The sequence below is a fragment of the Gallinula chloropus genome (assembly GCF_964237585.1).
Source record: "Gallinula chloropus genome assembly, chromosome: 2".
Classification (NCBI taxonomy): domain Eukaryota; kingdom Metazoa; phylum Chordata; class Aves; order Gruiformes; family Rallidae; genus Gallinula; species Gallinula chloropus.
Window position 1 is genome coordinate 15,036,307 of NC_140086.1, and position 27,494 is coordinate 15,063,800.

The 27,494-nt window shown below is 44.9% G+C and overlaps 1 protein-coding gene across 3 annotated transcripts in view; it reads right to left on the reverse strand.

The window, feature by feature from the left end:
• DEPTOR (DEP domain containing MTOR interacting protein) overlaps positions 1 to 24,723 on the reverse strand; it is a 75,353-nt gene extending 50,630 nt beyond the window's left edge. For all 3 annotated transcript variants that reach the window (XM_084280052.1, XM_084280054.1, XM_084280053.1), the window contains exons 1-2: positions 24,666 to 24,723; positions 24,381 to 24,476 (exon numbers count right to left, since the gene is read on the reverse strand). In XM_084280052.1, coding sequence (XP_084136178.1) covers positions 24,381 to 24,466 — 86 coding nt within the window. In that variant the 5' untranslated portion in view covers positions 24,467 to 24,476; positions 24,666 to 24,723. The remainder of the gene's footprint in view (positions 1 to 24,380; positions 24,477 to 24,665) is intronic.
• Positions 24,724 to 27,494: the final 2,771 nt, after the last annotated feature.

Here is a 27,494-nt window from a genome sequence, read left to right on the forward strand (position 1 = left end):
CAACAAGGCAGTAGCCAAGAGCCCCAGAACTGAGTATTTATGTATTAAATTCTGGTGGAAGGACTTCCTGCCATTGGTGGACTTACAAATATTCCAAGTTCTCCATCATGTCAAAAGACATGGGTCCCCACTTCAACCTTTCTCCTCACTCAGAGCATTTACAGTGTCTCTCTATAAGCCTTCTTGCCTATATTCATAACACACAGAAATTTCATGATCTTAATTTTCTCCACCCATTTGCTAGAGTGGTTCCAAATTTGCCACGAAGTTACAAAATCACCAAGTCAAACAGAGCATGACCTGATAAGCCTCAAAAAACCTGAAAAAAAACAAATTTATCCTCAATTAGATAATGGGAACTTACTCTGCAGTGTATAGCAATGGTATCCATATGGAATTATGTCCAGGCTAATTTATTTGTAATAAAGATTTGAAAGGGAATTCAGTTTTTCTCCTTGGTGGTGCATGCTGTCGCTGTGTCAGGGTTCCTTCACCTACACAAATCTTCTAAAAATCAGAGTTTATGCAGGTAAAATAGCTCAATAAATTGTAATTTTATCTAGTGTAAACTACAAATTTTAATAGTCTCTGGTAAAGTTATTGATATACTTGATACACTGCAGTATGCAAATTGAAAGTTTAGTCATGAATTCTAAAAATGTGTCCATGTTCAGAAATATTTATCAGGAACCAAATCAAATGGGATAAAAAGGGGAAGAAATCAGCAGTGAAAACAATTATACACTGGAGCAAACACTCAAGTGGTAAATTCTTTATCCCTTGGCATTGGGAACAGGCTTCTCACTGAAAGGCCTTGATGATTTTCCTTTAAGTAATGTTAATCATTTGTCATCAGTGGAGAAGACGTAGATTGACAGTAGTCGCATTTCTCTTGGTAGAAGTTTTTCTCAAAAGCTGCCTAGGAGAATCAGCTCACTGACAAACCCTAACAGGTTTGAGGGGAGAAGGGGAAGTAGAAACATGAGGGGTGATGGTGGCACACCTTGATTCAAGAAGCCTTTGGAAAGTCGCCCATTTTTCTACAAGTTAATAGTTCAACTCCAGAAAAACAAACATGTTTACACCATCTATATGTAATTCCATGTATTCAAAATTAATAATTCAAGATTACCTGCCAGATTTTGCACTTGGGGCCACAGTCTCCCCAACCCGCAGAAAACAATGTGAGAACCAAAGTGTTTGAGGGATTTCCTGTGAACTGTAACAGGCATATGCAACCCTTTAATGTTTACAAATTGATACCACAGCTCTCATTCATGCCTACCACAAATAAAGACAATCTGTGTTTGCATGCATGCATGCCAGAACAGTTTTCCTGGGGGTTTGTCTAAACAGGAGTTGCTCCTAATTAACAACATGTAGGGACTCCTGCTGCAAATGGATTTGCCTTCCCCTGGGTAGCGTGGACCGGGCGAACGCAGAACGCACTGTGCCTGTTTTGCAGCAAACTTGTTCAGAGTTAATCAGGAGCAACATTTTTTGTTGAGAGGCCATCAGGCTTTTTCTTTACCAAATGTCAAAAAAGTCATGGTGATGGAAAAATGAAAACCTTTGCTTAAGAAATGAAGGATCAGGCACTAACTTGGGAAGAAATTGCTCTCGTAGCTACATGAAACTTGTATTTTCTTCTCCACTGAGAAAATTATGCATTTTGAAGTTTTTGGTATCTTTTTCTGAACCAATGGGTAAGGATTTTGGAAAGCGACTGCCTGCACATTTATGCCCCAGAAAAGGCCAGCCCACTGGCTGAAGACAGCAATGATGTCACTAATTGGACCATGGTCCAAATATCTCACCCAACTGTTTCCCTCTGTTAAGTGTAGTACCTCGTGCTTGGCTAACACAGACCTTGCAGAGCACCATCCAGTCCTGATTTCTATGCACAAAAAGAGAAAATTCCTCCTGCTTCTCTTGGTAATTTTCTGAATGATTCATCTACCATTTCCTAGGACATCCCATATAGTCTCTATGCTTATCATGGCAAAGCTCAGTAAAAATGTGAAGGGAACAGTTTGATTCCTGGCACTCCACCAACAATATGGTATGAAGACTTTCATATTCTGCTCCACTCATTCAACTCTTTTAACCAGTAAGACACCTTCCTGAAGCAATCACACACACACATACATATGCATATATCATAGAATCACAGAATGGTTTCGGTTCAACGGGACCTCAAAGTCTATCTAGTTCCAGCCCCCCACCATGGGCAGGGACACCCTCCACCAGAACAGGATGCCCAAAACCCCATCCAACCTTGCCTTGAACACTGCCAAGGAGGGGGCAGCCACAGCTTCTCTGGACAGCCTGTGCCAGGGCCTCACCTTCCTCACAGGGAAGAATTTCTTTCCATCATCTTTTAGTTTAAACTCAGTGCCCCTTGTTTTGTCATTACACTCCCTGACAAACAGTCCCTCTCCAGCTTCCTGTAGCCACTTCAGGTACTGTAAGGCTGCTATTAGGTCCCCCCTGGAGCCTGCTCTTCACCAGGCTGAACAAGCCCAACTCAGCCTGTCTTCATAGGAAAGGTTGCTCCAGCCCTCTCCTATGTATAGATATGTGTGCATCCTTATTTGTGTATATATGATGTATACAAATAGATCATATATATGTGAATGATATATACTATTTCTATGATATGCTCTATGTGTAAATATCGTGTATCACGAGATATGTAATATATATTGTATCTATCACAGAAAACATCACTATAGAATTAGATTTTTAATGGAAGAACATTTAAAATGGAGATTATTAGCATGACAATAATTACTGAACAATACACACTGATGTAGTAATTAGTCATGGTGCAAAGCACGTCCTGCCCCAGAGTGCTCAGCTACCATTGATGAGTTCCAGCATGCTGCCTTACATCTCACTTCAGCACATACTCCCGGTGTCCATGACTGCGCCCGCAGAGCCCAGCCCGAGCACTGCTAGTCAGGATGCCTTCAGCTTCTGTGGTTCTGTCACCTCAAGGTAAACCCTGAACAAAGCCATACGAGATCCCTTAAAAACAAGGAGTGACATACAGAGGGGAAAAGCACTGCAGGGATGTTCTGCCATCTCCAATTGATTCACAAGTTTCATATATTTGGAACTTCTATCAGAGAAGGATTTTACTTATTTCTAAGTAAAGCAAGCCATGATGTCCTTTGTGACAAAAATGTATGGACATAAACATTTATCTTGCCAAAGATGAAAATAATTTATGGTGGCTACAGAGCATGGGTTTTCAACACCTCAAAGGCCATCACAGGTGCTCCACTAGCAGGTAGAATTTCCCCATTCTGTTGGGAACAGAAGAGTTTTGTATCCTCCCAATGGTCACAGAGTTTTGCTGTTCTCTGAACGTAAGCATATGACCTGTCTACAGCATGACAGACAGGCACCTTGCTAAAAGATGGCATTTTCCAAAGCGTCTCGAAGACTTGGAAGCATAGTTCCCACTGAAAGTTAAAACTCACTGGTCAGTTGCAGACCTAATCTATTACAAAACAAGTGAGCATACGGCAGTGTTTGTGTGTGTATAATGAAGTTCAGCATTGCAAAGTGTAATGTCTTGACCTTGGGCTGGAGGAATCCCAGACATATTTACAGACTGGGAGAAGAGCTCCTTGAGAGTAGCCCTGCTGAGAAGGACCTGGGTGTCATGGTGGATGAGAAACTAAACATGAGCCAGCAGTGTGCTCTTGCAGCTCGCAAGGCCAGTGGTATCCTGGGCTCCATCAGAAGAGGGGTGGCCAGCAGGGACAGGGAGGTGATTGTCCCTCTCTACTCTGCCCTCATGAGGTCCCATCTGGAGTACTGTGTCCAGAGCTGGAGTCCCCAATACAATACAGATGTGGAACTGTTGGAGAGGCTTCAGAGGAGGCCATGAGGATGATTAGAGAGCTGGAGCACCTCCCCTATGAAGAGTGGCTGAGGGAGCTGGGCTTCTTCAGCCTAGAGAAGAGAAGGCTGCGGGGAGGATCTCATTGCAACCTGCCATTACCTGAGGAGAGCAGAGAAACGGGAGGCGAATCAACTTTTTAAAAGGGTAGACAATGGCAGGACAAAGGGGAATGGACCAAAGCTAAAGAAGGGGAGGTTTAGATTGGATATTAGGGGGAAGTTCTTTACAAAGAATAGGCTGCCCAGAGAGATGGTAGATGCCCCATCCCTGGAGGTGTTCAATGCAAGATTGGATGGCGCCCTGGGCAAACTTGTCTAGATCATGCCTGGAGGTTGGTGTCCCTGCCTGTGGCAGGGGGTTGGAAGTCTGTGATCCTTGGGGTCCCTTCCAACCCAGACTATTCTATGATTCTATGATATATATATATATGTGTGTGTTTGTGTGCATGTGTGTACACACACAGAGGAAAATACAGAACTGCATGAAATGTCTTTTCAACTAAACTTTTGCTTTTGTCGTGTCAGCAGAAAAAAAATAAAATAGGTCAGTGATGATCTGAACTTTGTACACAGAAGCACTTGTGATGGTGCTCTGCAAATGCAATGTGTGTTGCTGGGACAAGCATTTCCAGCCGGGCTTGCCAAGTCTCAGCTGAAGTGTCAGCGGTTCGCTGCTGCCTGTTCCTCTTTCTATTTATGCTTCAGCTCTGCAATCGCTTAGTTCTGTTACTTGATATTCACAGAAGCCAAAATACCCTTTAAAACATGGGGTCGCACTGGAAATAGGATGAAGATATTTCTGTGTTGGTAGTGTAGCAGAAAGGGAATGCTACCATCCAAAATAGGGTTAGAAAGGGTGTCAAAGCAGCTCCTGATATCAGTTCTCATCACTGTGTTTATCTCCACTTTTTTGCCCACAGCCATGTAGTCAATGTTAGGAGATACCAGAAGACAGAGCCAGATGGAGAGATTTCAGCTAAACCATCTCTTGGTGCACTGCAGAGGAAAGATTAAAGCATCCAAAGAAATGATGGTCCACCAGTGCCCCCGTGGCTCTAAATAAGACATCGGGGCTGCCTCTTTTATGAAGTCCTTTTTTATAAATTTAGAAAGTAATAAGGTCATTGAGCCTGCAACCAAGCGTGCAGAGGGACATCCCCAATACTCAGAAGACCTTAATAACACTTAATAATCAAAGCAAGCTTTGGGGAACAGACCCAGGCATGGCTCATGCTGTGAAAAGATATAAAAATGATGCCTTTTGGACATACTTTCTCAGCCCACAAATTCAGGCCAGAAATTCAGACCCACAGCCTCCCTTGTGAGTACTCTAGACTGCAGAGGAAATGAATCCTCTCTGTTTGCATCGACCTGTCATAGAACTAGAGACCACTTGCAAAACCAACATTTGGATTTTTAAACCTCAAAGGTGCATAATCCAAGCCTGTATCTGGTCTTCATTTAAAACAGCACATCATAACTCTGTTGGTCTGGTAAAAGAGTGAATATAAATAGGATCTTTAGATAACTTTTATATTGAGTTTTTTTATTTTGGGATGTTTATGTTGGCATTTTTTCCAGGGTTTGACCCCCTAAAGGAAAGGAACACGCTCAGTATATGGCTGACTCCCCTCCACTTTTCTCTCTGAGCTGTGATAAAGCCATACATAAGGGGAATCTGACAGTATCACCAAATCAGAACCGTATTTCTTCACCTCTCATTTTCAAGAATCAGGAAAGAAGCAGGAAAACTCGGTGTCTTGTGAAGTTATGGATCTAATGGTACTGTCTCCTTGTGTCCACAGGAAGTGGTGAAGTGGCTAATTGCCCTGCCTGCCAAGCCAGTTCACTATCATTGCACTTCTAATCAAAATGTTTACAAATACAAATAACACTTCCAACTGCCTCTGCACTTGAACCTTGAGAGCTTCTGTCTCACAGGAAAGCATAAAACGGGGTTTTGAAAAGACAAACCACAAAATGCAGACAAGCTACTGTTTCACCTGCTGCAAGTCCTAAGGAGAAGTCTGCCTGTCTCACCCTGGCTGCTTTCTGGGCTGAAGCTGTGAGGGCTCGGGAACTCACAATTCTCCTCCTCTATAAGGAAGTCAAACATAACTTGTGCTTCTCCCTCATGTAAGGATGAGCTGGGATGCACACACAGGATCAATCTGTGCAGGTCAAGGTTTATGTGATACTACGTTGTGGATCCCCAAAAGAAACAATGTACTGTTCATTGAAGAACAAATCATCTTTGTTTACATTCATTTACTAGGTTTTACTCATATTATTTTTCTTTGTCTCCATTGCAAGGATAACCTTAGGCTTAATCAATCACCAAGTGCCACAGGGACTAATTTTCTTGCGGATACCTTCAAATATAAACTGAAGACTTCTACCATAAACCACCAAAATTGCTGAGTGCAGACCAGAAATCATCATACAGACACCCCTTGAATGGATTAACACAGCATCAAAAAAAACACGCTGAGTATCACTCTGAATGAAGGAGATATTTTATGGATAGAAAACTAAGGAAGGAGCAGGGTAGCCCTCCTGGGAGGCCAGGGAAAATCAGTGGAGTTCGTGTCAGGGAAGGAAGAGGCCTGTTATCTCAGAGCTGGGAGAGGTGTTCCTTTGAAGTGCTAAATGGACTAAAGGAGGCAAACACAGGTCAAACAGCCCAAGCCCTGCTGCAGCAGAAAGTCCTGCTAACATCACAGTGTTCAGGAACCGGGAGACACAGCCCAGGAACTGGGGAATAGGATGCTGGACTACAGGTCTGCATCACTGTACTGAAGAAGAGGGGCTGCAGCAGGGACACAAGGGGCTGTGGGTGTCAGAAAGCACTGCTGTGTGACAGCCGCCTTCTCGGATGCACGTTGCATCCCAAGGGGGTAGGGAAGCCAAACAAAGCTACAGGCTGAGGTCACTTGTGCACCATGCCTGACATCTCTTCTATACTTACCCACAGGGAAGAACTGCATATGATCTTGTTACGCTTTTGCACTGTGTGCAGCAGGTTTCACGCCTGAGAAATGGGGAGGTCTTTCCACCCACACATCTCCCAGCACATCTGGGGAAGAGCAGACCCACAACGCCCAGAAGGTTCTGCAGTACTGCACTGGTTTGTGCTGCAAGCAGCAGAAGCTGTCATTGTCAGGGGTAACCCAAGAAGTCCATGGGAAGACTGGAATCAGCCAACTGCCTTATTTCAAGTGCAGTTGTGATAGATCTTCCACCTCCTCAAGGAGTGATGGACAGTTTTGAGGAGACTTTTTGTGGCTTTGGGTAACCCCTGATCTCAAAGTCCTTCCAGGCATGGCTGTTCTCAGCCTGGGCACCAGTGACCTGCAGATCTTCTCTCTGATACTTTATGTTCCTCAGAGGGGCACCGACTGTTTGCACTCCTGTCAGCAGTCCTTAGCACCCCTGCTGAAAGCAAGAAAAAACCCACTTCTGCCTTCATCATTAATAATATGTCATACTGCAGCAATATCTTAATTGTTTTTAGCAATTGTTTTCTGTCTCTACACAAAGCTCTCAACTAATTACTGTGCTGTCTAATCATGAGCGTTATTAAGCATAAATAGCCAGTACCTGATGGCTAATAAAATAGTGCTAAGTGCTATTGTTAACAAACAGAATTTTATATTGAGACTGTTTTTCAAGACTTTTTACTGACTTCAGGCAAATACACAGTGGTTCACAGAGGCAGTACTCTTCCAATGCACAATAGGATGTATTAAAAAGATCACACTTCATGTATTTCTTCCCATTCTAAATGAATAGCTTCCCTTTTTTCATGTTCAGTGTAACTGCTTTGAAGAGCTTTTTTTATTATTTATTTTGAAGAAAGCTGTGAAAGCAGTAAGAAAAAAAAAAACATCCAGAAAAGGCACTCTGGGCACTCTGTATTGAATTCCTTTAAATAAAAGAAAACTTTAACATATTTTGGCACTTCTGCATGCTTTTTTTTAACCTCCTGTAGCTGGCAATACTGCAATACACAGGATGTTGCACTGACAGAATCACAAGGTTGGAAAAGACCTTTAAGACCATCAAGTCCAACCGTTCCTGTCCTATGCTAAACCATATCCCTAAGTACCTCATCTACCCTTTTTTTAAACACATCCAGGGATGATGACTCAGCCCCCTCCCTGGGCAGCCTGTTCCAGGCCCTGACAACCCTTTCAGTAAAATTTTTTTCCTAAATTCAGTAAAAATTTTTTTCCTGAAGAAGACAGGTTTCAAGGGAGTTCTTTCCACTGTCTTCCAGAAATCTACAGAAATCCAGTGGCTGACCACTAATCTAGAAAATAAAAATGGAAATGAATTCTTAAACGCTGAAAGTAATGATCCATTTGACTGGATCACCTGGAGATAATTAAATTGTTAGTGGATGACCCTCAAGTTCAACTGCTGCCTATATTATGATATTTTCTATTAAGGCTTTTAGAAAAAGTAGGCATGCAGACCATGGTGGGTTGACCCTGGCTGGAGGCCAGGTGCCCACCAAAGCTGCTCTGTCACTGTCCATCCTCAGGTCATCAAAAGAAGAGAAGCTATAACAAAAGGCTCGTGGGTTGAGATAAGGACAGGGAGAGATCACTCACCAATTACTGTCATGGGCAGCACAGACTCAACTTAGGAAAAAAACCTCTAATTTATCAACCAAGAAAAACAGACTAGAGAAATGATAAATAAAATGATTAGACATTAGAAAGAAATTCTTCCCTGTGAGGGAGGTGAGGCTCTGGCACAGGCTGCCCAGAGAAGCTGTGGCTGCCCCCTCCATGGCAGTGTTCAAGGCCAGGTTGGATGGGGCTTTGGGCAACCTATTCTGGTGGAGGGTGTCCCTGTCCAAGGCAGAGGGTTGGAACTATATGAGCTTTAAGGTTCCTTTCAACACAAACCATTCTGTGGATCTATGATAAGGGGATTACTCAACGGCATGAAGTTACTCTCTGCTTAAATTCTGGCAGGCTAAGGAAGAACTTTAAGGAAAATGTAGTAATCAAAATCCTAGCTAAAGACTAATGCTATTTAAAGGATTTTACTTTTTGCAAAAATCTAGCCTGGGGATGGTTTCTTGGGATGAGCTCAGCATTTTTCTAAATCTGATATATGATTTGAACAAATGCACAGCTGCTGCTTAACCACTCTTTATGAACAGTTCCTTCCGTCAGGACGTTATCAAGGATCTTGTCTTTTTGATTAGGCCTTGTTAGTTCACAAGTAGATGAGCTTTGAAAAGATAAATGTTACAAAAATGTTCTTCCTCTGCCCATAGTATTAAAGGTAAGTTTTCCTTTAAAAGAATCAATGAATTAATAAGGAACACAGAGAAGTTCTCTGGTTCTACTGTAGAACAGCTCGATCCCATTGCTGGGCCACGTGTTTGCCATTTCTCATTTTAGGCAAAAGTTCTCTCTCCACACATGCAGAAAGCTCAGTAAGCAGGTATTTATGTGCTCTGAAAAGAAAATCAAACCCTGACTTCTTACCACTTTAATAATTCAGAACTTGCACTCTGACCCTTATTCACCAAGAAATGGCATCAGCTCTACCTAAGTTATCAGCCTCAGTTGAATGCTAGACTTAGATTACAAAAATATGGTTATGTTTACAGCACACTCCAAATTCTTGATCAGGCCTGAACTTGAATCCAAAACACATGTTGTACAGAAAGTTAGGGATAGGCTTTAGATGGGCAACAGGACAAGAGGAGATAAGAGGTTAGGTCCGCACTGTGGCATTACACAGACTCAGATACTCACTTATCATCTGTATAAATGGCCTGACACTGTTAATTTACTTTAAATTAATTTACTTTAGCTGAGACTTGACCTCACCTGTCTTGAAGAAAGGTAGGATCTGTAGGAGCCTGGGTATGGTTGCTTCTCAGATGGTGCCAATGACCACAGTTGGGCAAATGGACCACAGGCATTTCTTGTGCCATTTCCTTAGCTATTATATGTTTAGATAAATGCTTCTCTCCATGTTTATTGTGCTTCTTCTAGACAGTTTATGCAATCCTTTTTTATTCCTCCTTTGCCCCAGCAATGTGTTTCCCAAGAGTACCACTGTTACTGGCCTTGTATAAATTCAGATGTTTTGTATTCATCAGAAAAAGAAATCAACAGAGAGTACAAACATCTTTCATGTTAAATTGTGTAGGATACGCTGTTTCAGCTTTTGTTGATTTACAGATTTAACCAAAAAAAGTCACATGAAGTCATTAATAGATTCATTTGAAGCAGCTCTAGCTTCCCTGTAGCCAAACCAAGTGAGTGCAAGCGATAATCCTTCAGCCAACACTGTTTGAATCATTACAGTAGGCCGAAAGTACAGCACTTGGAAAAAACACCACTTCATAGAGACCAAAAATGATTGGATTTGCCCCCGTTATTAAATATTGTTAAAGGATCTAGGCCTTGTGGCAGTGTGATAAAGCACAGGGAAAGCAATAAATCTCATTGCTTTGTGTGTGTTGAAAGAAATAGCATTATTTTCAAAAAGGTGGGATAATGCTTGGGCACATGCCTGATGTAATCACATCTTTGATCGCATCAGTAAAGGCAAGGGAATATATCTCTTTATCTTCCAGACGGATTATCAGATGAGACATGCCCCAAGGGAAGAAAGTGTTAACAGTTCTGATACCTTCTACCCTCAAGACGGGACTGAAAACCCACTTTCCACAATCAAAGCTGGATCTGCAGGACTACGGAAAGCCAGGAATTTATGCACACAAATAAAACTCCCAAACCTGACCCTCTGTGCACAGTGTGAGATGATCTGAGAGCACTTGATCCACTCATATCACCATGCAGGCAGTGAGAATGGAGGAGCAGGTGGCTTGCTCAGAGATTACTGTTCCTCTTGCAATGCCAACACGACATAGCCAGCAGGGTTTCTGGCACTAACGCGATCTCCTGGCCTTCCAGCATGTACTACTCCATATACCAACCCCAGTCTTTTCTCTATTCTTTTCCTTCAAGGACTGATAGAAAACCAGTTTGTCCTAAGTATGCACATTTTGGTTTCTGTTCCAAAGTTCTTAAGATCTACAGATCACCTCACAGACACCTTGAGAAGCCATCTTGGTGGTGGGAAGAGTTGTAATGTTGGCATCTCAAGAATCTCACATGATCTCGGGTAAAATGTTGGCCTGCCTTCAGACAGTGTGGTCAAGGGAACCAGGTTCTCACCTTCACATCTTCATAAACATCTCAGTAGAAACTGAGAGATTTCAAAACGTTTTGGGCACTCATTTGGAAACTGGAACATTTCTTGTCCTTAAATTTCCTTGAAAAGCTGGGCAATGTGTAGAGACTGGTACTGTCAACCACCACATCCACTGCACAAACTAACTCAGCTGAGTTTGCACTGAAGTAGGTTAGGAAGTGTTCTCACAAGCCCTCCTACCAGTGAAACTGAGTGGGTACCAGCCAGTAACAAAATGCTGATATCAGCACCGCAGCTATGCCTTCATGAACTACAGAGTAAGTCAGTCAGGTTGGAAGGGTCTTCCAGAGGTCATCTGGTCCAACCTATACTAAAAGAAGGTGAAGTTGGTACAAGTTGCAGCCCAGGGCTATGTCCAGTCAAGATTTTAATATCTCCAAGATTTTCTGGGGCCCAATTCCAATTTTTCACTTACCCTCACAGTGAAAAATTCTTTCCAAACATCATTAGAAATTCCCTTGCAAATTTAGCCCACTGCCTCTTGCCCTATCCCTGTGCACCTTGGAGAAGACTCTCTTCCTGCTTCCCTACACATTCCTATTTAAGTAGCTGCAGGTAGCAGTAAGATTCCCCCTGAGCCTTCTCAAGGCTGAGCAGATCCATCCCTCAAGCTGTCTCCTTGTACATTGTGTGTTCCAGTCCAGCCCCACCTTGAGCACCAGTCTTCCCTAGGGCTTGCTCCAGCATGTCAACGAATTTCTTGTAGGACAACACCATTTTGATGTTTATTTCAGACAACTGCATCATTTTTGAGTAAATTAAGCTTGAGATAGTAGGTTTTTAATAAACCTTGTTTTATTTCTTTTGTTCAGTGTGCTTTTAAGAACCTACTTTCATTGCTTTATCTAATTAGACAAGCAGCAATATGATGCCAATGGCTCCTATTATGGAGCCATTTTTCTTGACACAGAGATCTACCTATTACAACCTCATCTATTTCTACCACTTCCCAAAAGACTTCAAAGGTCTGAGTTTGTCCAAATACTAGTGCTTTTGAAAATAGTTTAATTGTCCATGACAAGTACTCTAGCCCCAAATAATTCTCAAAGTGGTATTTGTACAACCTCTTTTGGGATTTGTACATGATAATGATACCTTTAACTTCTTCACATCACAATCTCCTTCTGTTTGCAGTGACCAAGCAGCAAAATAGCAGTTTAAACTAGGAGTTACTCTTTCTACATCTCACTAAAAATAAATTCATTTCAGCTAGGGGAAAGTATAAGTTAATTACATCCTGAGCATCAGGAAACAATTAACAGCTTTCTATTATATCGGCCTGATTTCTAAGCCATATAATTGTATGCTACTGCAGAGAAGGATGTGTTATTACCAAGAGAATATCCTTTCTGAAAAAAAATGAAAGGAAATTCTTCTACCACTGGCAAACAGTGCTATCAATAGTGCTTAGGTAATGTCAGACTTTCAGAAGTCAGTTCCACTATTTGTAATCCTAACTTTGGGTGACGTGTTGGCCACATGCTGGTCAGATCCTCCTCCCAGAGAGGATCAATGTAACTGTTGGTCTCTGATTCCTTAGACAAGCATTCACAGCTTCACCCTCTTGTGAATATGCCGCAATACTCATTGGAAATAATTTTAAAATTGTTGTTTTTACAAACCATATTGTAATTATGTTTTGTGTTTGGTTTGCCTCTTACATCAGAACTGAGAATGGCTTGAGAAACACAAAAGAACATACAGGCTTGCTTTAAGCAGCCCTAACGCTTTGAAGACTCGAGTAACAATGTGAAAAGCAACAGATACAGCATACAAATAATTCAACTCCTGCCAACATACTCATTTGGCCCAATATGTGGAAAAGTGGTGCAAACACAGAGCTGGGAGATTATACAAGAGTTTGGCTAAACACTAATAGAAACATTACAGCAATATATCCATCTTGGCAATGGCCCTTTGTGAGAGAAGCAATGAAAGAAACCCACATAAACCTCTACAACTCCAACCCAAAGGCCACTGCACTGATTGACAGCTGTGTTACTGGGAGGTGGAAGAATCTTCCCAAGCGACAGTTGGGGTTGTTCAGCCAGAGACTTTATAGCGGCCTTCCAGTACCTGGAGGGGACTTATAAGAAAGACGGAGACAGACTTTTTAGCAAGGCCTGTAGTGATAGGACAAGGGGTAATGGGTTTAAACTAAAAGAGGGTGGATTTAGATTGGATACACAGAAGAAATTCTTTACATTCAGGGTGGTGAGTCCCTGGCACAGGCTGCCCAGAGAAGCTGTGGCTGCCCCCTCCCTGGCAGTGTTCAAGGCCAGGTTGGATGGGGCTTTGGGGACCCTGGTCTAGTGGAGGGCGTCCCTGCCCCTGGTGGGGTGTTGGAACTAGATGAGTTTTGATATCCCTTTCAACACTAAACATTCTGTCATTCTTTGATTCTCTAAGATCCATAAAGGATAAATATTCTCATGTTAGTGCTGCTTATCAGCAGAACTTTGACCTCTGCAGATTCCTCGTGCAAGGTACCTCCACCATTACTGTACCTCTCCCTCCAAAAGTTCAAATTGTTCCAAGTTCTTCTTTCCTATTACCTTATACCTCAAGGTTTATTCTATGCACTGTCCTTGAAAAACATCATCTTGCCTGGCTCTTATCTAGCTAGAATGCTCTTGGAAAGATAGTTTCCACGGTTTTTGGCTACAGTCACCTATCTCCCTGTTTATCACGTATCTCCCTGATTCCTTCCACTGCCTCCTCCTCTCACAGCCAAAACAGTATTATGGTGCTTATCTTCACTTCCAAGCTCCCACCTTTGCTATCATCATCTCTCAGGTTCTATTGGCTTTGCTCTCATTGGCAATTTAGTTTGTTTTGCCATTCAGTTTTAATTCTTCAGGGCAGCACCTTTTTGTTTGCTGCCTTTGCACACAAGAGTGCCTCTCCCAAGCAGCCACAGAGCTGTCTGGATGTAGTCCCCCAAATCCTGCCCAGCATTGCTATGATCTCTACAAAACCTTGACGCCTAAGCAGGCTTTGGGCAGGGGAAGAACGGGTGAAAGGGTGATAAGAGGCCCTTGGGCCTACAGCAGTACTCTGGCCTCAGGATCTGACTCCACAAACAGTCAACCTAACTGTGGGATTCACCCAGTACAAAGGGGGTCTGTGGATCTCCTCACCCCCTGACTCCAGTCAGCTGACCTTATCCCTTACCCTGTCACTGGTGCTAGTTTGACACGATAATAACCTGGCCGTGCTCCCCCTGGGGTCTTGGGGCTGGGCATGTACCAGTCCAGGTGCACCAGGCCAAGCAGCAGGAGCCCTGGTCCAGGAAAATTTGGCTGGCCTTTTCTGCAGCAGCAGCAGCAGCCAGACACACTGGCTCAACTCCACTGTAAAACCCACAACATAACCTACAGACCCCTGGTCCTCCACAGAAACCAGAAAACTCTCATCTGCCTGCAAATCCCTGCAACACAGCTGCGGCAGCCCGTGTAGTCACCCACACAATTGCAAGGAAATGGAGAATTACAGCCTTGTTATGTGAAAAACAGCTTCTATATTTGCTCTGAATTAGCAAGCCCAGTCAGGCATATTTTTTAATTATTTCTAAATGGACCTTTGAGATCTGAACGCATTTACGGAGCTGAGGCACTGTTAAGAAGCAAACCACAAAGACCGTAAAATTATAGGGCTGGTAATTAAAGCAGGGGGTTGCATAGTGCTGTCACACTGGTAGCACTGCGATGTGCTGGTCATATAAATTACACAGTCCAAATTTCAAAACATAGGAAATATCAATATTTGCCTCTGTTCATGCACAATACCCTGCAAAGAGTGCAGAAGTAAAGTTAACAACCTCTAAAGAGAAATAGTTCCGGCAAATACCCCGCAGGGCCACCAGGATGATGGAGTGGAACACTTTCCTTATGAGGAGTGGCTGAGGGAGCTGGGCCTCTTCAGCTTGGAGAAGAGGAGACTGAAGGGTGATCTTATTATGTTTATAAATATGTAAAGTGTGAGAGGAGGACAGAGCCAGGCTCTTCTCAGTGATGTTCAATGATAGGACAAGGGACAACGGGTGCAAGCTGGAGCATAGGAAGTTCCATGTGAATATAAGGAGGAACTTTTTCACTGTGAAGGTGATGGAGCACTGGAACAGACTGCCCAGAGAGGTTGTGGAGTCTTCTTCTCTGGAGACATTCAAACCCCATCTGGACGCGTTCCTGTGTGATTTAGTCTAGGTAATCCTGCTCTGGCCGGGGGGGTTGGACTAGATGATCTTTTGACGTTCCTTCCAACTCCTAATGTTCTGTGATTCTGTGAAATTGCAAACGGTTTCTGTTCCTATCTCATAACACCATTAAATATCATGAGGCATTTAAACTCACATTTTTTTATAGTCTGTCTTCTTCTGGAGTCTGACATGTTTTAATGGGCATCCAGCAAATGACTGACCCACACTGAGTTTTAGGCAAATTAAGCACTAAGGGGGTGGTCAAGCAAACCCAGCAGTGGCTGCTGCCACTGTTCCCTCTCTCTGTCCTTGACCATGCGTTTCTGCTGGCTCCCTCACCCCAGTGCCGGCACTGGTCTGACCTCCTGCTGAGCCTGTTTAGAAAGTTATGTTTTTCTTATTTGGCTTCAGCTGTTGTAGTTCCCTGAACTCCTGATCCCAGACAAACACGCGTGCGAAGCGCAAGGGAAGTGATAAGAACGGGGCAGTTGCAGCTTGCAGTTAGATCCGCTGTATCAGAAAACCACAGCCTTAAACCGTAGTTCAGTGACATCGGTGAGCCAGAACCCATTTCTCCCCCTGTGCTTCTTCAGAGAAAGCTTTTATGTGGCCATGCGGTAAATCACTTTGTAAAACTGACCCAACAGAAAAAACAGCCATCCAAAAGCCCCCCTGATCCATCCCCCAGTGCAGGTCACCACAGGGTGATGGTCCAGAGATGCGTAAGCCAGCCCGAAGGAGGGGAAGCACAGAGGAGGGAACAGGAGGCAGAAACACCTGTGTCAGTGTGGGCACAAGAAAGAGAGGACCACTGCTTTCAGCGGCTGCGCTTGCTCCAAGTTTTAGGCACCCAAACCACTAGCTCCTCTCCGCTTCTCTAGCTCCACACATACCTGGCTCCCTGTCCTGCTGCTGCACTGTGACAAAGAACCTGGCTGAGGAGGAGAGAAAGAGAGGTAACAGAAGCAGACCTGATAATCACTGCTGCATGAGATGCTACTTGGGCTTCATGGGTTTCTCTAGAGTCTGAGTGAGCCTGTGACACAGTCTGGGTTAATCTTTTCCCTTTCCCCATGCTTCCATGCAACCCAGTGCTTCAGAGTTTTCAAAAAAAAAAGGGGCAAGATTGCAGCACATTATTTCACTTCCCCTCCTGCTATACAGCACTCTCCTGGCGGTACTGGTTTACATACATTATTTTTCTTAAAGTCAGAGACCAGTTTTATTCTTGCAAGGAACAAATACGCAAATATTCAAGGAACAGCTGCATATTCACAATATAGCCATTTCCACGTAAGGCCACAGGAAAAATGTGGGATTCAGAGGAAAGATGAAATCTCTGAACAGTTAAAAACAAATTCAAATCATTACTGTTATTGATACTTATTAAATTAATTTAAAATACCTTCTCAGCTTTCCTTCTACTAGCTAGCAGAGGCAAACTGCCTTTGTAAATCTGTGTCTCCATTCTAATACCAATTGTCTTGGTCAAATCAGTGTACCTAAGGATCCTTGTGAGCCTGTGTTCAAATATGTGTAAGCTGTACTTACTTCCTGTAGTTTAGCCATTAACGTTGTTTAAAATGCATGATTTATGTGTCCTGCTCTTGCTTAAGGAAAAGAAACCCAACAACCCAGGACTAACACGTGAAGGGCATCCTTCACTCAACGAATGCTAGTGGCTCTGCCGAGACATGAAGTTTTGTGGTTTCTTAGAGGCACCTTTAGAGCCTCAATGCAGTTTTTCTTCAGGGACAAGATGCATGAACCTAACCTGATCAGCTCTTGCTTCTTACCCAACCTTTTGTCCCCTTTGCCAGCTCTTCATCTGTTTAATGTCCCCCCACAAAAGTTCATTTTGAGGACATGACTGTATTCAACCCTGGCCCTGAGCACAGGAAAAAGAGGTTTCTTTCTTAGCTAAAGGTCTCCCACAAGCCTGCTCTGCCAGGAAGAAAGAGGCAAAAGAGTTAACACAACCACAACACAAGGGTTACAAAAATAAAAAGCAGAACAGGTGGCAAGAAAAGGTAGAAGGGCCCAGAGCCTCAGAAGGAATGTCTGCTTCTGAGAGCAGACCCTAAGCCAAGAGCTACCACCCAAACCAGCACTAAATGTCTGGACACACAGGGATGGGGATGAAGTAGTCTGTGCCAGGAACTCAGCCGGCCTGTCGAGAGGTCAACACTTGCATCTGTGACAATATTCTCCACTTGCTTAAGTTTTAAATCACAGAAAGGACTGAATTCTTTAAGTTTTACACTTCAGAAAGCACTGGGATCTAGAGATACAAGAAATACCTCAATATTCCCTGGGCAGCCTTGTGTAGATCCAGGCCTGGAGGTTGGTGGCCCTGCCTGTGGCAGGGGGGTTGGAGCTCTATGATCCTTGGGGTCCCTTCCAACCCAGACCATTCTATGATTCTATGATTCTATGAAATGAGATGCACTGATTTCTCCCTGGTCTTTATCCATTTACCAAATAGTGAAAGCTCTCTGACCCCTCTCCTGTCTTTAGTCTGGTCTGTCACCCTACGGATGTGACTTTATACAGAGAAAAGAGCAGATCCTCTCCTGAACACAGTTCCCAAAGCTCCGACCCATCCCAGCACACACACTATCACTTTCCATCTCCACACTTGGGAGGTATTTTTCTCCATGTTTTTGGGATGCCAGTCTTGGGCTCAGTGTCTAACTTCCCACACCAGAAATCCCAACCCTGACAGAGTCCCACTTCATTTCCTCAAGTTTGGTGGCTTCAGGGAGACCCTCCCTCACTGGTCAGAGCCCACTGCTGCAAGAAACCGCTACCCTTGGCAGCCAAGAGTTGTGTTGCAGGGACTTTATTTTTCTTCAGAGCATATTTTACCAAGTCTGCTGGGCCTTGATAAACAGCTCAAAATCCTAGACTCTATCACTACACAAATAGTAAATACTAATGAGGAGTGATAGGACTCCTCTGTCACGGTGCCAGCCTGTGGCCATTGCCCCACAGCAGCAGGGATCCTGTAGTAAATGCCAGGCTAGTTTACTTTCAGCACATTAATTCTTCCTCTCCTGCACAAGCATCAACATCAAAACAGTTTCCTTCACCTGCTGAGCTCCTCTAAGGTAACATAAATAAAACATAGTCTTGCCCATGCTACATACATCCAGGAGCCTTTGCTTGCCTGCTGATCCCTGCTAACCTGAAACAAAAGTTAATGATTGACTCCGTCTGGACTGGAATACATAAAATATACAGCACAAACCACTGGTACAACATCCGCCTTCTTGTGTACACAGCGCAAGAGCGAGGGCTATTTGCACACGTGTTGTTAACTGCTTGATCTCCGAGTTGTGCTTGAGGAAACCTGCTGATGGGACGACTGAATTATTAAAAGGTGTAGCTTAAAGGAGAGAACTGAGCAAGCAAAAGCCTTCCAGCTTGATTTCTAGACATGTTGAATAGCCACAAATTGAGACTCCTGGCCCAGGAATCATATAGATCTATATATGCATACATATATATGTGTGTGTGTCTATGCATGCATGCTTATATGTATATAAATATGTATAGGACTTGATGTCATTAAAATTTGTACAAAGGGTGCATCGGGTATCAAAGATTCTAGAAGAACTGAGCATATAAATTTGAGAAACACGTGCTTTTTATAAAATTAAAATAGTTTATGTTAATTATATAATTCAAAGTGTTGTGATAGGGTAGAGTTAGTGGGAAACTTCTCCATTTCCGAGAACCTCATTCTGCAGCTTCACCAGCCTTCGCTTTGAAACCTCTTCTTTCAGTGTATCACTCTTCACAGAGAAAATTGCCAACTTTTTTGGCTACTTGATTTTGGAAAACAAATTAATGAAAGTGAAATTATTTGGACAGAGATTTCTGGAGTGCTCTGTTCCACAGAGATCTGATGATATAATCTCCTGTGTCCTATCTGCCCTGAAAAAGTCAGCAGCCAAGCACCTTCCCAAGTGAGACAACTGAAAACTATTTTTCAGGGTTAGTTTTGAGCCTGAACAGTATCTCTTAGCTAAGCGATGCACAACCACTAGTGGAGAACTAAGGAGGTTGCAAGAACAAGGGGCAGGGGTAGAAAAGCACATCAGCCCTTAAGGTGGAAGTACAGTATTAGATTGGCTTAGGCAGACCACAAGCACTCATCCCAACAAATTCTGTCCCTAAAAATGGGATATAGGTTTCTTTAATATCTGAAATCAGTGGGAGCCTGACTTGAGAGGAAGTGACCTCTAGTTAAATCTTTATGTTCCTTTTAGTGTATAAGTTTACACAGACATAGTAGTGCATATCCAGAGCGTTAAGATAACTTCACAGTAATGGCATTTAATAAATTACATAACTCTATGGTTAATATCTATCTACATTATAGCAGCACAATAATGCTAGGGCTGTCTTGATTACATGTGAACTGTTATTGTTATATGCCCTGGGTTCTTTGCACCTTAGAGTACCAATGAACTTTTGAACCCACCACCATGGAAAAGGGTGACTGTGGCTCAGAATAAGAAAAAAATTTATGGACCTGTGGGTGCTGCCATCCTTCAGAAGTTAATGACTCTGAAAGCTATGCACTCCATTATGTTAAGAAGTGTTCTTAAAGTGATAATCTTCCTCAAGTAAGACCTCTGGAAGCCCAGTGAAAACTGGTTTTGACTTGTCTTGCAGCTTCAAAATATATAGCTGTTTACCATTTGAAGCCTCTTCTGTAAGATGAAACTCATATACAAACTCGGATAATAAAGCAAAGAATTTCTCTCGAACAGCATCTTGCATTTTGTCTCTTCGGAAGGAAGGAAGGAAGGAAGGAAGGAAGGAAGGAAGGAAGGAAGGAAGGAAGGAAGGAAGGAAGGAAGGAAGGAAGGAAGGAAGGAAGGAAGGAAGGAAGGAAGGAAGGAAGGAAGGAAGGAAGGAAGGAAGGAAGGAAGGAAGGAAGGAAGGAAGGAAGGAAGGAAGGAAGGAAGGAAGGAAGGAAGGAAGGAAGGAAGGAAGGAAGGAAGGAAGGAAGGAAGGAAGGAAGGAAGGAAGGAAGGAAGGAAGGAAGGAAGATGCTGAATTATAAGAACTATTCTATCAAAATCATTGGCTCATCTACCAAGTTTCCTAACTATTTACTCATTATTTAACAGAAGTGTGAATTGAGAAAGGTGTTGTTGCTTCTTCTAAAGGCCAGTGATAGAGATGTATCCAAAAGTTATTAAGAGACATCAAATGTCATTCAGGTCACACCTACTGCAGAGAACTGCATCGTATGTACAATGGCAATTCCTGATGTAAAAAAAAAAAAAACCAAAAACAGGGCTGGTTTCAGTGCTGTTGGTCAACTGAAGCCTGAAGACACCCTCAATGGCTAGGCACATTTTATGCAAGAAATGAAGGACTCTTGGAAGATCGACTGGATTTCAGTGACAATCTGGCATCAAGGAGCAATTAGTAGACAAGGAAGATTTCAGACACCCCTGACTTGTAATACAGGCAGCCAGCAAGTATATCAAAAAGTATATCAAGACATGCCCATTGAAACTGCTTTTGGTTGCCAGAGGCAAGATCAGGTCTAGATTCATGCTCAAACCTAGCCTGTTTCTTTTGACCAGGAGGGAAATGATCTTGGAATTGCTCTGTTTCCAACAAACTTCTTATTGACTTACCTAAATAGTGCCATTCTATGTTCCCATTATTATGCTCCCAACGAGGACGACCCAAAGCACTAAGGCTGTATCACCTTCCTTCAGGCACACCCAGACAGATCTGGGTGCAGCCACACTCAACGGGAAAAGCTCACCACTGAACACCAGTAGGCTCTCTGCAACTGCAGCAGAACAGAGGGAAGAGCTGTTTTTTCAGGTGGTTGGAGCTGTCAGGCAGCCTGAGCCCCAGCAGTTTGTCCTTTCTGGGCCACCAGTGCCTGGAGAGCCCACAGCCGGATCATGCCCACCCCAGTTCTCTCCTTGCTCTTCCTAGGCTGCATGGCAGCAAGAAGTTGCCAAAGGATCTGTCCTGAAGTGCCACACTGCTGACATCTTCAGCTTTGTTTCACAGCTGTCAGCTGTCAAAGGACCGCCAAGAGCCAAGCTCCAGATGTCCTCCCCAAAGCTGGTGGGTGCAAGCCCAGAGTCAGCATGTGCCAGCAGCCTGTTCTCTGGGTGTCAGCAGCCATGGCACACACTGAGGCAGAGGCTCCCGACCTCACAAAGGAGAAACACAGATCACAAGCAACCGAGGGACAGTATCAAGCAGAAGGAAAAAAAACTCTTGTGCCTCCCTCTCTCCGTCCCCTAGACAGCAGGCACTTCCCTGTGAGGGAAGCAGGTACAGGGATTCCACCCACACCACCAGCACTGCCAGTCTGCCATGCCAGACTTGCCAAGGTGCTGCCTGGGTGACTTTGGCCCTCACTCCATGAAGTCCCTGCCAGAGAGGGACAGGCATGCAACAGAGAACAAGGACGGGGGATACAAGGCAACACGTGAGGCTGGGGCAATAGGCAACAGGAACTCCGTAAGGAATTTAAATCAAGTAGCTCTTGTAAGTCTTGGAGTTCAGACACATGCGCTGTCCGGTCAGGCACAAGCGTGCTTTAAATACCTACATTTGGTTGGGTTTGTGTAAGCAACACCACACTCAGAGTTTCATTTTACACGTTTACTCCTAAGTTATGCATTCATCTTGCAGTATGTAACACTTGCTCATGTGCACTTTCACCCAAATATACACATAATCACCTGTCTGGCTGCATCACTCCTGCAGAGGGCTTATCTTGCATTGGTAAGCATCACTAAGAATAGAGTACAGTATGTTTCCTTGAGTGCGTGTTTCTGCTGGTTTGCTGTCATCTGTTTGCCTGCCCCAAAGGCTGCTGAGATAGCCGGTCTTTGATCCTGAAAACCTTCCACGTTTTCATTTAGTCTTATCTTGGACAGGAAAAGGGAAACTTTAAATGCAGGGTTGGCTAAAACTCGTCTACCAGCCAGTTTTCTATCATGTATTTTGTGGATTTTATTGTCTGGAAAACCAAGGAAAACTAACCCTTTGTATAGAGTATTCCAACAGAGGAACGGAAGAAAGCTAACAAAAAACTGGGGGAAAAGAGACAATTTTGGGTGCAGTTTCACAAGATGCTCCCTGCTGCCAAAATGGGAGATTACAATTCTTCTCCACTACCTCCTCTTCTTGCTCCTGACCCATTCCCGACACCTATTTTCTGTGGGTTGTGACAGCCAGCAGCTCAGAAAAAAAAACTACCCGCTCGATCGCCACATTGGGTCTGCTCCCAGGAAGGTGCAAGAAGTATGGAAGTGGGCACAAGAGAGGTGGTGGGACCTCATAGCCAGGACTAGAGAGTAGGAACAGGGTCGAGGAGAGCAGACCTCTCCGTTCAGCTGGGACATTATGCAGGCTGGACATTATGCAGGCTGAGTCATTTGTGAAACCACAGTTCAAGGAGATCTAGGCCACTTCCTACAGATCCACAAAGGAATGTCCATATGTAACTTGACAGGGTAGGGAATCATCATTTTGTATCTATAGATCATTCTGCCTCCAAATAGCACCATGTTTCATTACCTTAATAAATAAGATGACAAATGTTATCCTTGATTGTGAGACTAATGAGCTGACTCTAGGAGCCAGATTTGTTGAAGTTTCCTCAGTCCTTTCCTTAGGGAAAGACTACAAAGCTTTTGCTTTTGCATTGAACTATGAGGAATACAGAAAAAATAATGTGATCTTAAGAGAAACTTCCTATTGGCCTTGAATCTTCAACTTCCAGTGAGATAAATTAGGAGCAGGATTTGTACCAGAGACTTGGATGAAAACTCTGCACTGAGTCCACCACAGAAAGCCTGTGTGCCCATGCACCCTGTCACCCAAGGTTTCACTTCAAGGCTACTTTGAAAATGAACCTCAACCTTGCAGCAGACACAGGTGTGTACTGGAGCCAGACTGATAAAACATTTACTCCTCAAACACGGATGTCTCTGGTGTGCATCCCAAAGTGTCAATGGTCCTGACCATGCGAATGCTGCCAGTAACAATGTCAGTGCCCGCACTAGCGTCAGTGATGGCACCTCCCAAGCAAGCAACATTTCTATCATTTTGTGGCATTTTTCTGGCTTTTGAGCAAAAAGTTCAAAGAAAATTCAAGCAAAAGAACCCACTGGGAAAACAATCCTACAATCTTTTTCTAGTTACACACAGAACACACAATAATAATACGATTTTTCTTCCTGAATCACAAGATGTTCCATCAACAAACCAAAAGCCTTAAAATTACTCTTTCTGCTCTGTAGCATGTGGGTACAGATGGCACGGTAAATACATCACAGAAATTAAAAATTAACTGAGTCAGGCATTTTTGTTAACGGTTTGTGTGCTGCACGCAGCTCCAGTCACACAGCGCTGTTAACGACTGCTGGCACTGACAGTAGGGATCCCCTTCCATCTGCCGGGACCAGCTGATGCAGAAGGAAAACAAGCCCTTGGAATACGGCGGCACCTCTGCAGGTCACTGCCCGGCACGGCGGGGAGCGCGCACGGTTCCCGCAGGAGCGGTTTCCTGCGCTCTCATTATTCCTCGCTGGAGTGCGTAAACGCTATTGCTTATCGTTTGTTGGGTGGTTTTGTTTTTGTTTTGGGTTGTTGGGATTTTTTTTAAAGCTTGAAAGATGCAACTCTCCTTCTGCATCGTCTGATCCCTTTAGCGATGCAGCCGCCTTTCCCCCGACGCCTCCTATCCCACACAAGCAGCAAAGGTGCCCGGGGCAGAAGCCCCCCGAGGCGGTGACTTACCTCCCCTCTTTTTCCTCCTCCTACTCGCTGCGGAAAGCGGGGCCGGAGCCCGAGGACGCTTTGGCAACAGGGCAGGTCCTCCGGTGCAAAGGGAAGCGCAAGGGGCGACACACACCCTGCACATACCCCCCCCCCACCCACTCCCTTTCAGGGGAGCTGCTGCTGACCCCCGGGTACGTGTCCCCGGCAAAGCGGGGGGGAAGGCACCGCTTACCGGAGCTGCTCGCCGGTGAGCAGGACCTCGGCCATGTGCTCCAGCTCCGCCGCTTTCTGCTGCATGCTGCTCATGCCCTCCTCCATCGCCGCTGGCCTGCGGGCACAGCACAAGCCGGGTGAGGAGTGACCGGGGGGACTCGGCGCTCCCCACACCCCCCACCCCGGCTGTGGTGCCCCCGCTGGCAGCTCCGAGGGGCTCCTCCCGCCTGGCCCCGGCGGCTGCAGAGCTTGTCACCGGGGTGGAGGGGACAGCGGCAGCCTCCCCCCCGCCGCTTCAGCTCACCTGAGCGGGGCAGGTCACTTTTCCCCTCGGCAGGTTCGGATCTTCCCCCCCCTTCCCCGCTTCCCGTGTTATTGTGTCAGAGGCAGGCGGAGAAACACATGGCTGCAGCCGCCGCAGCCGCAGCCAGGCTCGCCGAGGCAGCAGCGTCCCCCCCCGGCTGTCACACGGCAGGGTCGGCGCTGCCTGCCCCCGCGGGAAGGGGCCGGCTCCCCGCCGGGGGCTGAGAGCCAAGCGGCCGCCGCCGCCTCGGCTCCTCGCCAGCCTTGCTGCTGCGGCCAGGGCAGCTCCGCCGCTCCCCTCTGCCCTGCCCGGAGCGGGGGTGGGGGGGCAGGAGGCGGCCGCGCACGGCGGAGGGCAGCGCTCCCCTCCCGTGACTCCCTTCCCGCGGGTGCGAAGTCCTCAGCGCGGGGAGGAAGGGCTGAAGGGAGAAAAAGTGCACTCGGGAGAAGCGGGGCCGGGCCGGCTGCTGGGGCTGGAGGGATGCTGATGCCGCCCGCGCAGGTTCTGCGCGCTGAGCGTCGGCACTTATCCTTAGCGATGGAGTGGGGGAAAGAGCTGCGGAGAGGGAAGCGTTGGTCCGGATTTTCACCCTCAAAAACTAATGCTGTTCTCCCACTGTCCTGATTTCTGCTCATCTGCTACCCAGGGGTTGTTTTCTGACACAGGCCCCCTGCTCACCTCACCTCTTTGTCTCCAGGCAGCAGGATGCAGAATTCCTGAGCGGGGAGAGGAACATTTCTCTCAGCATTTAGTCTTGGCAATGGAAAGCAAAGTGCAAGGTCATGAGTGCTGTTTGTTAACATTTTTGATTGGGGGGGAAGACACCCCCCCTTTTTTTTTATAAAAAGTCCAAGAGTCATCATCTGTTTTCATTTAGATCCATGTGCAATTAAGATATACCTTGATTGCCCACTCACTGCCTTCACTTCTGCCTGCACATGCTCTGTGTGCACAGAAATTGCATATGCTTAAGTGTTTGCAATATTGTCATCAATTCAAGACCCAGACCACAGTTTCAGGACCAAGAGAACTGAGAGGGAATGAAGTGAACCCAGAAGCAATCAGGCTGCAGACAATAGGAAGAAGGGGGCTCTCTGCACAGCCCATAGTAGAGCTGTGGTATTTATTCCCAAAGGAGGCTCTGGAGGTAAAAGAATGAACCTTGAGTCAAGGGAAAAAATGGACAAGTACTTGGAAAACAAATCTACAGAGGGTTACTAGGCAGACAGTATCCAGCTCAGGAAATTCCCTGTTCTAAAAATAATTGGAAGCTAGGCAAGCACTTTGAGAGATGTTTCATATATGATTTCCCTGCTGTTTCCTAAGCACCTGTTTATTACAGACAGTGAGATGCACACTGGACTAGATGGACCTTTGGTTCTACCCAGTGTAGTGATTTTAATGACCACCTTTGTGGATCTTGAAGAGCACTAGAGATCCATGGATAGCAAAGAGAAAAACCAGAATCTGCCTTCTTTTCATTTGTGGAATGGGCCGGAGGAGAGGATACTTAAGGACTATAAATATAGCTTGAGCTTTCTTGCTGTAAATTTTGAAGACATGCTCTCAACCTGAAGACTTGCAAACACCTTCTAATTCCACTCATACTGCAAACACACAAAGTACCGATTCACAGAGCTGGAAACAAAAAAGGAATTGAAACACCCATCTCATCTGACCTTTTCTTCAGGACAAAGAAGTTACACAGCAGTTTTTATCTAGCACTTTATGACATGACTGAATGAAAGACAATTTCAAGACAATATTATTGGACATTGTGAACCATTTCTGAGTAAGCTCTTGGCTCCATCACCTGGGTTTAGCTGATTCAGTTCACCACCATTCTTCTCAGCTTGGTCCACACGATCTGCAATGTGCCTTACACTAGCATTCCTACTTTTGGAACCTCTGCTTGGTGCGATTCAATTTGCTGAGCAGTTTCTTCTGGGCTAGTGTGCAGAGCTGTACAGGGGCTGTAGGGTCCAACGAGTGCCAGAGCTGGCACCAAGGTGGATTGGGCCTGGGCAACTGGGAGCAGGAACAAAAGAGGAGGGAGAGATAAAGGGGGAAAAAGCTGTCTTTGGGCAGCTATAGGCTTGACTCAGGGTGCTTCTGGAACTGCAGCCTGAAATGTGCATCTTTCTTTGCATAGTCTTGCAGCTTAGACAGTGCAGGCCAGTACAACTTCCCGTACTGAAGTCCTTAATGAATACACACAGCCACATTGCCTTTGTGCACTGGTATCTCATCTGTAATTTGTTCCACATGTTCACACAGAAATTTCTTACAGTTACTGTGTGCTTAAGAGGAGGGAATTGGGTATCAGTCCCTCCAAGCCTGCTGTCACCCAAAAATGGTTAATTAATATAGCCCCAAAGAGTCACATTTCAGCTGAAAGCCAGTAATGAGCTGCATTAAATAGCCTGTTTAGATGTTTGTAGCTTGTTTGTTTTTAGTGTACAGGCTGCTACAGAACACAAGGTCTTCCCAGGGGAAACTGGCCACCAGCACTCACACACTCCTCTAAGTGGTGGGACAGCAAGGACACAGCCTCAAATCCTGACAACGAGAGAGAGAGACATCCCTCTGACTTAACCTCCAGGAAGTGGATTGATGTCTTTTCTAGAAATACAGGATCAATTGTAGGAGTTGGTGCCTATTTTAGATCTGAATACATACTTGCATTTTACCATAGCATGGTTAAGGGAGATGAAGGTCGGTAGGTAACAGTATGGCACTCCTCAGCCAACAGTGTGGCAGATCTTTCATCCTGTGCCCTGGGTGTCTTTAAAACTCACCTTCCTCAACATCAAGAGTAAGAAGAGCTGC